Below are 13,492 nucleotides of genomic sequence, written 5' to 3' on the forward strand. Positions count from 1 at the left end.
TTAACAGGATTGCAGGACTGACATACACATTTCTATTCTACATGAGTGAGACTGGATGAAAAACATGGCTGCCAACAGCCAATAAACTTCACAAGCGGCAGGGCTGAGCAGGAAAATGGTTGACGACTTGTCCAGTCATCATAAATCTTGGAATAGGCTAACTAAAGGTTTTTGAGTATAACCCAAAGGGGGCACCACAGATACCAAAGTGGACAGAAATTAGCTAAGAATTTAACCAGTTTCAGTGAACGTGCTCAGGGGGTGAACGTTAACCAAAATCTGATGTGGCATATTGATTGGTTCAATGGACGTGGTCTATTACATATTTGCTCATACCTCAAGATACCTTTGAGTAATCCGGATTAAACTCGCTGGAGACATCCTGTGTGACTTCCTGAACATCCCCTCCCAGTTTTTCAGATCTGATGGTGCAACTTTGAATGCATGGTTATTGAAATGCTGCAAGCTTTGTGGTTATGTCACAAGTGTGTGTGATTGGTTTCATTCCTTGTTTAAACAAAGTGACTTTGCTCACCTTTGTGAAGCCTAACAGCTGCTCGTTTGGCCTATTGAGGTGCTTCTTTCTACTGAGCACAAAAGGGCTTGGACCTGTGAATTGCTGCTTGTAGCTATTTACTGCCCTGATTCAGAAAATGATGCCCAGCGTGTGTCTTGCTCCTCTCCCACTTCACGCCTGTCCTGTCCCCACCTGAGCCTGCCGGATCTGCCTCATCCCCATCCTCATGTCAGAGTCCTGGTCCCTCTGTGTTTGAAGTTCCAGTTAAGTGTGTGGTCTCCTGTAAATTTAATGTGAGGTTAGGGCAAAGGTGAGGTTAATAAACAACTTTTCATCTTGAGGTTTTACTAGTTTAGCCAAAGAGTGACAAAACCACCTCATATAAGCTAACAGACAGCTGCTGGGACACAACACCCTATGATGCAGGATGTAGGGTAAGGAACTTTTATTGAAACTGTACAATTGTACATAACTTGCACACAAACAAGGCAAAATTCACATTCTTTTCCTAACTTAACATACATGGGAATGATTGTAATAAACAAATATACATCATCTATAATACAAGGGGATAGTTTCATATTAACAATAAATCAGGTCATAAACAAAGAGATATACAACTTCATATGAAAAATAAATCAATATACATACTATGAAATATGAAATATTACATTTTATAGCAATTTGCTGAGTCAGTGGAAGAAACATTAACTTTTAAACAGGTTTGGGGTATTTTACTCTTTATTAACTTTAAAGATTTTAAGTACAAATTTCAAAAAGGAAACTAAAACAGGGATGATTTTAGAGCTCTATTTGTGAGAACACAGAATAACACTGATGCAGAGTTCATCATTTTTGTTCTTCCATAAAATACCAAATGTAACATTTGCTTTGGAGATAGATTGGAAAGATAAGATTTTTAGTTTGATCCATCTATGACCCAGAATTTATTGGTCATATTACATGAGAAGAATACGTGGTATGTAGTTTCACTGTCATTTTTACAGAATGAGCACATATTATCCTCAATGTTGAAGCACAGCCTCAATCATTCTTTGAGGGATAAATGTTCAGAATTTTGAAATGTTTCTTTTGTTTTAGGGGCTACAGGAAATTTCAGATACATAGACTTATTCACTGAATTTTCATCGATTTTTTGCAAAATGTTATTTTTGTTATTTGCTGGGGAATCATTTTTCAGTGAGATACTTTCTCCCCAGCTGTGAAAGTGCTGTGGACCTTTTGCAGGGCAGCTGGATTCACGAGATCACGCGAGAATGCATCTTGCAGGCTTTAAGTGATGCGCTTGTGGCCGAATCACAGTGAAGGAACCCCAAGTCCCTCCCACCACTGTTTAAGCCAATGGCAGAGTAGGGTCAGAGTCATGAGCGACAGATCTTCAGAGGTAAGATAAACACCGACAACAAAACAACAAAATGAGAGCATAGCATCGTTTCTCTGACCAGAAGTAAAAGGGCATGTAGCTTTTTAATGATCAGGTCGCAGAAGAGGCTCTAAGTTGTCCGAATCAGCCCAGAAGTGATCCGCCTGAGACCGTTAGTTCGCTTCAGACGCCACCATCTGCAGCTGCTTTAGGATCAGCGTGCAAATACGAGTACATTTATGTCTGTGGTGAAAGCAAACTGTCTCCGTGCAACTTCAACGTTTCTTGCAAGCAAATAATCACAACTATGGCCAAAGAAGTGTTTGCAGTTTATAGAGTAATCAGACATGAAAGGTTATTTATGTCCCCACATGACTTGATTTCATTCATGAAAGCCTTATTTTAAAGTTTATTCACCAGGATGGGGACATTGACAGGGTAAGTGGTTATGCTTTCCCATGTCCTTCTCAGGTTTGGCTTAGAAAGCAAATGGATATTATTTTTATATTCCACAGTACATGAACACACTTACCTTGACTTTTTGGATGTAAGGCATGATGGCCTGCTTTAGAAACTGACTAATTTGCACCACTTGCAAAAGAGATTATTTACTTTTTTTATGTAGGCTACAGCCCATCTGATAATCACTCTAGTTTTCCAAATATATCATCAGAAACAATACTAGACTTTAGTATGGCTGTAATCACACTAAGTGTCATGTCTGATTATGCTATAAACTGCACACTTCTTCCACAGTTGTGATTATTCGATTGCAAGAAACGTTAAGTCTCACAGAGACAGACCTTTGCTTCAACATAATTATATTTATGTCATACTGCACATACTACTTTAAATTTTTTATGTTTTATATACACTGTATACCTCCTCTGTTCACTTATACTTTCTACTGCACTGCCACTTACTACCTGTTGCACGTGTCACTTGTTTACATACAGTGTTTTAAATGTTTTTATAGTTTCATAGAAATTACTTGCACATACCTCATACTGTTTAGAACTCATGCCACTTGCACCACTTGCATATATTTATATTTTTGGATATTATGACTATTTGCACTTCTGGTTAGATGCTAAACTGCATTTTGTTGTCTCTGTGTTGCACTCTGATGATGACAATAAAGTTGAATCTAATCTAATTTCTCATGCTGTGACTGTGTGATCCGGACAAAAGCAGCTGCAGATGGAGCATGTGAAGTGAGTGACAGCTCTAATGGTCTGCAGCAATCAGGCTCTGGCAGACGATGCTGTGTCTGATCCAACGTAGACAGCTGACATTACATTCTAAAACTGAATTAGTCGGCTGCTCTCTGCTGCTGGGCTGTCCATTATTGCAAGCCTCTGCTCCACACAAAGATAAAAAGTGCTATTGCTACTTTCACTCAAGCTATGTGACAATTGTTTCACCTCTGTATACAACCATGCACCTCAGTACGGTCCTTGAGGTTTTCTTGTGACCTCTCTTTTGTTTGGGTTCTGGACTGGAGTCCACAATCTACTGTTTATGTGGGTGAAACACTGCTATTCATTCTAGAATAACATTGTTTGAAAGCCTGTAATGACAGCTCTTGAACAGTACAAAACAATAAGAGAAAGAGGAGAACAGTTAAAGTCAAACAATGTGTTCATAAAAAGGATATCTCTTGGTTATCCACAAAGAAAAACACACTGAAGCGTTATGTGAGAAGGAAGGCGAGTCTGGATGAGGGAGAAGATCTCAAGTAAGCCTGCTTTTTAATAAATAAGTAGTTCATCAGTTAGGTTGTTCCAAAGTTCGACTTTTATCTTCCTTGGGACAGTGAACAGCTTTTCAACAGGTCCATCTGTCTTAGTGTAGAAAGCACAGCAGCACAGACTGAGGCCACGCCATCTGCAAATATGAAGTGTTTAGCTTGAGTAAGTGATGTGTATGAATTTGTTTCTTTGACAGAAGTTGAAGAGGAAAAACAGTTTAAATCCATTTCACTGTAGAGTGGTAAGTGTTGTGCATGCTGTGTGGTCGTGTGACAGAGTGCATACAGTCTGTGCTGACTGTGACAGCCATCAGACGTCATGGGCTCTAGTATAATGAAAATGGAACTACTGCTGTTTTGAATTGTGACTTTATCTATTGGGTAATTATCATCTATCATATAATTTATTACAGCATGACAAACTAAATTCTGCTTGGACGATCTGATGGGCCAATTAGGAAGTTCTGCATCAATATACTTTTGCAACTTTATGAACCAGAGTAAATAACAGAAGTACTTTGTGGCACAGCTCACGCTGCCTGCTCGTAATGAAGAGCTCTGAGGACAAAGTCTTCATCTACATTTCTTGCACTTCACCCTTTTCAACCCTTTTTGTGTGTTAACCCTTTTCAGAAGTATCACAGGCAAAGTGTACTTAAAGTATGAAAAGTGAAAGTAGTGTGTAAAATGTCCCTCATGACTGATATTATATGTGACATTGTTAGATAGATAATACTGATACATCAATGTGCAAGTAGCTTTTATTACTGCCGTAGCTGCTGGAGGCGGAACAGCTGTGGTTTTAACTGCTTTGTATAGTTTGGTAGTTTGGTCCAGTGTTCTCACCGAAAATGTCTTTTTTGTGGAACTGCTAACAACTCATAGACTGAAATGTGACACTGAGCACCAGACACTGCTTTTGTATAAAGGGTCACAAGCCAAAAACAAGTAAATGCTTTCAGGCTCATCATGTCAACACTTAATCTGAAATCTTACAGTTGTAAAGTGAATGTAGTGGAGTAAAAAGTACAGTAATCCTCTGAAATGTCATGGAGTAGAAGTAGAAAGTTGCATAAAATGAAAATTTTACTCTACTTGTACAGTAAATGTACTAGTTACATTCACCACTGCCGACTGACCCCCCACCTACTGCCCTCTGTGCAGTGTGTCTGTCCCCACTTACCTTCGTTTTCCCACTAAGTCCAGTGCAAACAGTCCCCCTGTGCTGGAATCATAAGCATTTATGTAGTTTGTGGTAATTTGAATTAACACAACTTCATTTGGAATAAGCGTCAGGTTAATGTAGCTCTCCACACTACATTTTGACAGAGTCACAAAATTAACTATTGTGGAAATTATCTAATAAAATATCAGTCATTCAAATTACCAATACCAGTTTAGTGAACCTGGGTCTTTTTGGGCCCTTTGAGGCTGTGACCCCCACCATCGATTGTCTCAGCCTAACCCTTCAAAGAGGTGATTTGTGATGCACCGTGTGTGTCTTCTCTGAGGCATTTAATGCTTTATTAGAGAGATGACAGGAACTGAGCAGAGACACGTGGTGACTGACAGGCATCAGAGGTCCTGGGCCAGGCTTTAACTGGAGCCCGCTCACACCAGGGTTTATGCTATTTAAAGTTCTTTTAAGCATTTGCTTCAAGTACTCAGGTCAGGATTAAAGTGATTATTAGAATGATCCATTTGGTGCATCTGATTACACTGTGTCTTGGGGTTTGTTAAAAATGTGTTGTTGGAAACGAAGCAGAGAAGATCAGAATGAGAATCAGCTTTAAAGGCCAGGTATGTGTATACATACAGTGGATTTTTTTTCACTGCTTTCAATGTGTTTACACAGGAATAGACATAACAGTGAAGAACAAGGACAACAAAGCTGATCGAACCGTAAAGGTAGGAAGTGACATTATTATTATTATTATCACACAAGTATGTTAAAAATAGACCTATGTATGAACATATATATAGAAAGATGTAGATATTGTTGATGATACAGGCTAGGGGAAAACTGATGTCATAATACAGAGTAGGGAGCGTGTTGTTCCGTCATCGTCTGCTTCTGGTCATTCTGGAGACTTTCTCAGACTCTATCTAGAAGCATTGATCTCGGCCTGAAGATCAGCAGTGGTCTTCCCTCTGTCTCTAGCACTTAAAATCTTGAGGTGTCTGCCATCTGCCTCAGTTAACTGTCGTTTCCTGCCTCTTCCTTGGTGCATTTTGTAAGTACCAGTCTCGCCAATGGACTCCAAAGCATACTTGACCTCACTGTGAGAACGCTTTATGTCTTTCCCTGTTTGTGAGACCATCCAGCATCATGAAGTGCTGCAATGCGGACTCTGTCACTTTCAGTGAGCTCTCGACGTTTTAGCATTTTGAACAGGAATGAGGAATTTCAAACTGAATTCACCTTTTTATACCCAAATTTGAGCCGGCTCACTGTGCTTCCATGAGAAGTCAGAGATTAATCAAGCATAACATTCAACCACTAAAACTCATTTTTCTGTTCAGGAATGCAAGTGAATAACTATAATTTGACATATTAATCAAGAAATAATAATTTGCTTTACTATTTTTTCAGTTTTTTTGTAAACAATAATAATTATATTTTAGCATTAAAAATATCATTTTGGTTAAAGAGCTTCTACATATTGGTGTATTAACCGTTACAGAAACATAAAAAATGATTTTGATAATTACCAATGCTGTTAATTTAGGGCAGCTGTGGCATAAACCTTACTTTGGGTGGTGGTCTAATAAGTTTGTTAAGCACTGTATGTGTATAAGACCCGTCTCATTCACAGAGTTCTCCAATGAAGTACTGTAGTACTCGCGGTGGAGTCCATGGATGGGACTTCCGGGACGTGCTGTTTTCCGGTTACGCTCCAGATGGGGGGATGTTCATGCCGGAGAGTGTGCCTGTGCTGAGCCCAGAGACCTTGAGGGGCTGGAGGGGGCTGCCCTACCACAGAGTGGTGGTGGAAGTCGCCTCACTGTTCATCCCCACCCAGCTCATCCCCAGAGAGGACCTGGAGGGTGAGCTGGCGAAATATTCACTGTTATCTTTTGATATTAATGCATGTTAGGTTTCCACTTCAGCTGCCCTGCAAAAATGTAAAGTACACATATTTAAAGAGACTGAAGACTCTCAGTAAAACATTAAGACACACAAGTGTGGGTTTTTAAGATTGAAGGTTAACTGATGGCAGACACAAGACAAATGAAAGAAGACTTTTTAAACAAGAACTCAAATAATACAAAAAGACTTTAAAAACATTGAAAACCTTTTCCACTACAGCAGAGCTGCAGACGCCAAGAAAAGATTTCTCCTCTTTCATCCCTTTTCCCTGTCCCAGTCCTCGTGGGTGAGGCCCTGTCTGGTTTCTCAGTGTCTGAGGTGGTCACAATCGCCCGACTAAAGGAGGGTCTGTCAGTCCTGGAGCTCTTTCATGGAGACACCTTGGCCTTTAAGGACCTGGCTATGACCTGCACTGTGCGCTTCCTCAACTACTTCCTGCAAAAAGACAATCGCAGAGCTACTGTTGTTGTAGGTAAGAAGTCATCTGTAATGATGTGATAAAACTAAGAACATTCTTTTGCAGCTTTTTCATCTGGTCCACAACAAAAAGAGATAAATGTTAAAGGAAATATCTGACATAAGGATGTGGTGTTTAGTAGAGCTGAGTTGTCTTTACAAAGGCCCTGATGAGTGTCAGCCCTGACTCTTTTTGCAGTAACAGGTGGGGATCTTACTGTAACTTTGGCATTACTTTCACGAAAACGCCAGCGTGGTCTCTATGGCACCTTTAGCTTATCTTATGATTGGTTTTGGCAGGAACTTGGCAGACAAGCTTTATGAATGACTGTAACATTGTCAGGAGGCATAACTTCCTGTTTGATGGCCTTGCTGCGTTTCCCTCCAGTACAGCAGTTGGCAGTATGTATACTATCTCTGCATCCAGTTTCATGATCACCTTCTTCTACCAACTGCCTCTCTTCACAAATCACAAGTGAAGCGTAATGTGTCAGTGATGTGTACATATCCTCCAATAAGACATAAATAAACTCTGAGCTGAATTTATTCAGTGTTTTCGTTGATGTAATGCAGGGATGTTCACAGCATTTCACTTTCAACCAAGTATGTGACTCTGACCACCTGACTGTCACTTCCTGTAGCAGCTAGTGAACTCAGTCCTTGTTGCTCTGATATTTTAAAGCAGGTTGTTGTCTGGTGGTGATTCACTGAGTGTACCCTACCCTTTATTTCTTTTATTTTCAAATCCCAATGTTGACAAGTACCCAACAGCCCCGTGCTGGTGTTTGTAATGTGTTTGTTCGGAACATGGCGGTTTATGTTGATGGTTGTCATTTTTGTGTTGATATTGTTGCTAGTCATGAAGATGAAGTTTAAGATGTAAACTTTGAGGGATTTAGCTGCCTCTGGGAAGCAGATGTTGTCCTTTAGCACAGATGAAACCTCAAGTCAAGCATAGATGGCTCTGATAAGTTTCATGAGCTTCAGCTGTGAATGTTATTCTGTCGTTTCTCTATTACACCCATAAACAGCAATGCCAACAGTCTATGCAGCATAGAATTCAAAAGGAAAGATACTGAAAACAAAACATCAGGAAGTGTCATTTCAGCCTCAGGAGATTACACTCTGAAGGTAAAGATCCTTTACTTCAATGCTGAGTCATCATTCATTCATGCTCCTAAGAAGAAACAAGAAGCACCAAGACTGCACAGAGTATCAAAGATGATAAATGTGCTGAGTCTGGATCAGTCCACTGTGGTTTTCTTCTCCAGGTACATCAGGAGACACAGGTGGCTCAGCTATCCAGAGTGCCAAAGGCCTCCATGGGTTGGACGTAGTGGTGGTTTACCCCCGTGGACGCATCACTCCAGTCCAAGAGAAACACATGATCACCTGCCTGGATGATAATGTTCATGTGTTTGCAGGTAACCCTAAAGAAGGACTAGGGCCATCATTTTATTCATATAAACCTTTTTCACATTCAAATTGAGTGTGTTTTCACCTCTGTAGCGGACGGCAGTTCAGATGACATAGACCAGCCTCTGCGCCGTCTGTTTGCAGACCAGGAACTGGTCAAGTCTCACGGCCTCATGAGCCTCAACTCAGTCAACTGGTCTAGAGTCATGGTCCAGCTTGCCCACTTCATCTACGCTTACCTGGAGCTCAGTGGTGTGGAGCAGGCCAAGGGAGACCTGCCTGAGCTGGAGGTGGTGGTTCCCACTGGAGGAGCGGGGAATATTGCAGGTGAGTTGATTACTGCTGGTGTTGGATCAAATGATAACTCCCCCAGAAATCCATTGTATGAGTAAAGGTAGGTAAACAGGTTCATTGGTAACAGGTGATGGTATCATGATTGGGTATGAAATGAGCACCCTGGAAAGGCTCAGTCGTTCACAAGTGAGGATGGAGAGAACACATGATTGGATAAAGGATGTTACCACATGGCTCAGGGACACTCTGTAAAACCGCTGCCGGTAAATACAGATTTGAAGATTTTTTTAACGTATTTACAAATTTGATTACACACACATGGACTACAATACAGTTACACAACTCTCCACTCGTATTTGTAAATCATTTTGCTACAATAATGGCCCCGTAGGATTCTAACAGAGGTGAGTACGAGTGAAAAAAACATCACATCATCCATAGAAAATTCTCACACCTGTCCTGCAGTATAAGCCATCTCTCTGTTGTTGAGCTGTGTGTTCAGTATGTTCCAAATCATAGCTGCCAATAAAAAGCTTAATACGGCACTTCAGGAGGAGGAGCATGACGTAGAGGTAGCATTTAGCTCAGAAGCTTTTAATGTGTGGAACACACTGTGCATAAAGAGCAACAGCAGAGAGGTGCAGGATGCTGCAGGAGTGGTTTGAGATGGTGATCCCAACGTGACCCTGAGCCAACCAAAACTCACCTTTTAAATGTACAGGCATACTTTTTTAGTTTGGTGCACAGAGGAAAGATTTTGGGTTCACTGTTTAAGTACAAAATCTGTGATTTCTGATAAATTAAGTTAATTTTCATCAAAGCAGGAATTCTTTTCAGTTTTATTTGATAAAATGTCAGTGATTAAACTTATGACATATAAAGTGGAAAGTGTTACACTTGCCTGTTGCCCTGGTTTTATCATAAATGTATCATTAGAAAATGATAAGAATCAGTTCTTTTAGTTTAATAAAGAGTTGTGACCAAGGTGTTGTCAGTGTTCTGTGGTGGAAGTACTATTTCTTTACTAATTTCTTTGTTACTGGCTTAATTTGTTCCTTTTGGTAAGAAAAGTCTATTTTTTCCAGATTATCATAACCTTTGAAAACATGTGTCTCCTTTGACAGAAGGACTTTGACTATGTTTTGTCCCTTTTTCCTGTCTGTCTCTCTGTCTGTCTGTGTCTGTGTCTCAGCTGGCTTCATTGTAAGACACATGGGTCTGCCCCTGAAGCTGGTGGCCATGGTGAACTCCAATGACATAGTGCACAGGGCTGTGACCACAGGGGACTTCTCCATGGCAGCTGATGTCACACAAACCTTGGCTCCTGCCATAGACATCCAGGTAGCACAGTCACACAGCATGTAGTTACAACTGCTCAATGATCAATGAGATTTCAGTCTGAAGATGACTTCTGATAAGATCACAGCGTTGTTCATCCACACATGGCTTGAAAATGACTTTGCTAGTACGTAACATCTCTGGTCTCTTTCTTTCTTATCTGGAGAGTGAGCTGTACTCAGCATGCTGTTTGGTGGTATTACAGTTGATACTCAGTACACTACACAGTGTGTACTTTTGCCGGTAATAATGCACTACCAGTAAATATGTCCCATAGATCTCGAACTCATGCAAAATGCTGCTCTTCCTCAGTAATACACCCTGAAAATGTGACAGTGAAGTCGATCGGATGGCAACTTCTGGGAGCATGGCACCATGTTCACAATGTTTGCCGCAGTCACTGTCTTAATTTAGTGTGTTAGCATGCCTACATTTGCTAATTAGCACTAAACACAAATTGCAGCTGAGGCTCATGGGAATGTCATAAGTTATGCAGGTATCCCATCATAAACCAAACTGAATTGTTGACCTGATGATGGTTGAGAAAATCAAAGCACAGACAGACAGACAGACAGACAGACAGACAGACAGACAGACAGACAGACAGACAGACAGACAGACAGACAGACAGACAGACAGACAGACAGAGGCTGTGGAATAAAGGTGAACGTCTCATTCATATGACCATAATAAGGACAACCAAAAATCTACAGCAGTATCTGAATGAATATATATAGAAGTAATCCATGTACTGGCATGCACACACCTATAGTATGCCCACACATATGGAAGTTCTCATTTGTATAAACACATGCATTATGCACAAAAACACCAAGAAACAACAGTTCATAAAAACTATTCTCACAGTAAATGACTGGTAGCAAATGTCTCCACATTAGATTTTGATATTTCTTAAGTACAAGTGCAAATTTTGCTCCAGTGCTGGCACTAGATGAAAGGCCAGGGGCCACTCAAAAGCATTAGGATTCATCCTCTGGGGACATTGAATTTTCATGTCCAAGTTTAATGGCCTGTGTTGTTAAGATGGCATTTTCTGGACCAAGCTGTGGGACAGAATGACCATCCACGCACATTGTCATCCATATGAAGTTATTGATTTAAATGTCCAAAGCCATAACAAATTAAAGTTGTATTGGTATGCTTGGTCATTCAGGAGGATGTGTCACTGCTTGATTTTTGGCCTGTAGGACCCATACAACATGGAGCGAGTGTTCTGGATGCTGCTGGGCAGAGACGGAGCTTCAGTGAAGAACATGATGGAGGAGTTTCAACAATCACATAAACACTCTCTGCCTGAAAACCACCGCAGACTGGTATTAATCTTTCAACATTTACTGGGTTTAAAGCATACATCCAGGCATTATCCTGCACATGTCTAGTAGAACCACACCCCAGATCTACCACCCAAACACTTTTATGAGCTTCCCCTCTGTGTTACTTCCAGCTGTCACAAGGTTTATCTACTGGCACAGTGACTGATGATGGGATCCTGGAGACCATGAGGAGATGCTGGGAGGAAAACCAGTATGTGCTGTGTCCACACACAGCTGTGGCTGTGTGGCATCACTACCACTGTCGTCACAGCCCCGGGATGAACAGGTCACAAATAATGAACTCATCTGTTTACCTGCGTATACAGCACAGCAAGACATGAACCAGCACGGTCTCTCAGGTCGCCTGGCTGATGACTCACTTTAAGCTGTAAAGGTTGTGTACAAGCTACAATGTTGAACTTGACTGAAATAGAAATGCAGTTAGACATGATGCCTGACAGGAATAGGTGCGTGCTTCCTGCACTACAAGTCAGCTGACATTGTGCTGGCCAAAACCACAGCAGCTGCAGCAGAGACTTTGGTATTTTTGGAAGAAGAGGCAGTTTTACCCTGGAGCTGAAGGAAAACTGAAACAAGAGCAAAGCACCAGTAGAAGAAAAGAGCTTTTCTGAAAATTCTAGAACACAGCTAACTATTAAATATTTTAAACCAATTACGAAACAGTCACAGAAGAGGGGCTGGTGTGTAGATGAGAGTCTTCAGGCATGCTAGCAGCAGTGCTTTAGCTGCTGGCTAACGTCAGCATGGCAGCACACTCGTAATGTTTACCATAGTTACCGTCTTAATTCAATGTGCTAACATTTGATAATTAGCCCTAAACATGAAGTACAGCTGAGGCTAATGGGAATGTCATTAGTTATGCAGGTATTCCATCATGAATGATGGTAAGTAAGACCCAAATTAACTCCAATAAACTGTAATTATCATTTAAGTATAAATCTGCTTTCACACTCAGACCTGCCAGATGATCTGGCAGTTCCCTCAACACTTACTGTCTCCAAACATCATGTCTTTGGTTTGGCATCCAATGGTCTGTCTCCATGTGAAAATGTAGAAAACTCTAATTGAAAAAATATTTCGAGTGTTGAAGAAGTTTCATGAAATCAGTTCTGCTCTTGACACAATTGTGAATACTGGTGAAATTATAGAAATTATAAACCTTGATTTGTTGGGCAGAGACACATGGATTGCCACCCTCACCTTCCTCAAGATGTACTAACTCCTCTTACTGTAGTAAAGACCAATTTGGTCTTTACTTGACTTATTGTGACCAGGCTTTTATCCAGTTTTCTAAGTAATAACCAAAGCTCATATTACAGGTGTTACGTTGCAACAGCGTCTCCAGCCAAGTTTCAGACAGCAGTGCAGAGGGCTGGCCTGACCTTTGATCTACCTGAGGCGGTGCTGGCGTTGGACAAATTGGCCACCCGTTACGAGAACCTGGAGCGGAGTCTGAACTGGTGCAAAGACTGGGAGGACAGACTGAGGGAGAAAATCCAGTCTGTGAGTTCGGTCAGGAAAAACAAAGCAACTTATTACATCTGATCATGAAAGATTCTGTTACACCGTTAGATAGCCTTTTACTCAGTCGCAGTCTGTCCTTGATCTATGCACTTCCTTATCTGAAGGCAGTAAATGATGTTGATGGAAAAGGCCTCCTGTTGCCTTTTTAATGGACTTTGGTCAGTAGTGTCATATGACTAGTCTTTGTATTTGTTCAGTGATGTCAAACACCACATACCAATCAATGATATGTTCAACTTTTCAAAACTTAACACAAATGAAAATGCATATGAAAGAATACAATCAAGAAGTTTTCTGTGAGCTTAACTGTCTGAGAAACAATAAAGTTTTTACTTTAAAACATGTTGAATTGTCTCAGTACAAATTT

At 40.8% G+C, this 13,492-nt stretch overlaps 1 protein-coding gene across 3 annotated transcripts; it reads left to right on the forward strand.

The window, feature by feature from the left end:
• The first annotated feature begins 1,863 nt into the window (after positions 1-1,863).
• thnsl2 (threonine synthase-like 2) lies at positions 1,864-13,471 on the forward strand. 3 transcript variants are annotated; one of them, XM_070988978.1, is made up of 11 exons: positions 1,864-1,922; positions 3,849-3,893; positions 5,507-5,559; positions 6,468-6,699; positions 7,020-7,214; positions 8,470-8,622; positions 8,708-8,941; positions 10,101-10,249; positions 11,455-11,580; positions 11,712-11,866; positions 12,921-13,471. In XM_070988978.1, exons 4-11 carry the CDS (start codon positions 6,477-6,479, stop codon positions 13,144-13,146), a joined length of 1,461 nt encoding a protein of 486 aa, XP_070845079.1. In that variant the 5' UTR covers positions 1,864-1,922; positions 3,849-3,893; positions 5,507-5,559; positions 6,468-6,476; the 3' UTR covers positions 13,147-13,471. The 3 variants fall into 3 exon arrangements, with proteins under 3 accessions (XP_070845079.1, XP_070845077.1, XP_070845080.1); XM_070988976.1 differs by lacking the exon at positions 3,849-3,893 and having other exon boundaries at positions 12,921-13,461; XM_070988979.1 differs by lacking the exons at positions 1,864-1,922; positions 3,849-3,893 and having other exon boundaries at positions 5,444-5,559; positions 12,921-13,461.
• The last annotated feature ends 21 nt before the right edge of the window (positions 13,472-13,492 follow it).

Source organism: Chaetodon trifascialis, chromosome 20 (genome assembly GCF_039877785.1).
Source record: "Chaetodon trifascialis isolate fChaTrf1 chromosome 20, fChaTrf1.hap1, whole genome shotgun sequence".
Taxonomy (NCBI): domain Eukaryota; kingdom Metazoa; phylum Chordata; class Actinopteri; order Chaetodontiformes; family Chaetodontidae; genus Chaetodon; species Chaetodon trifascialis.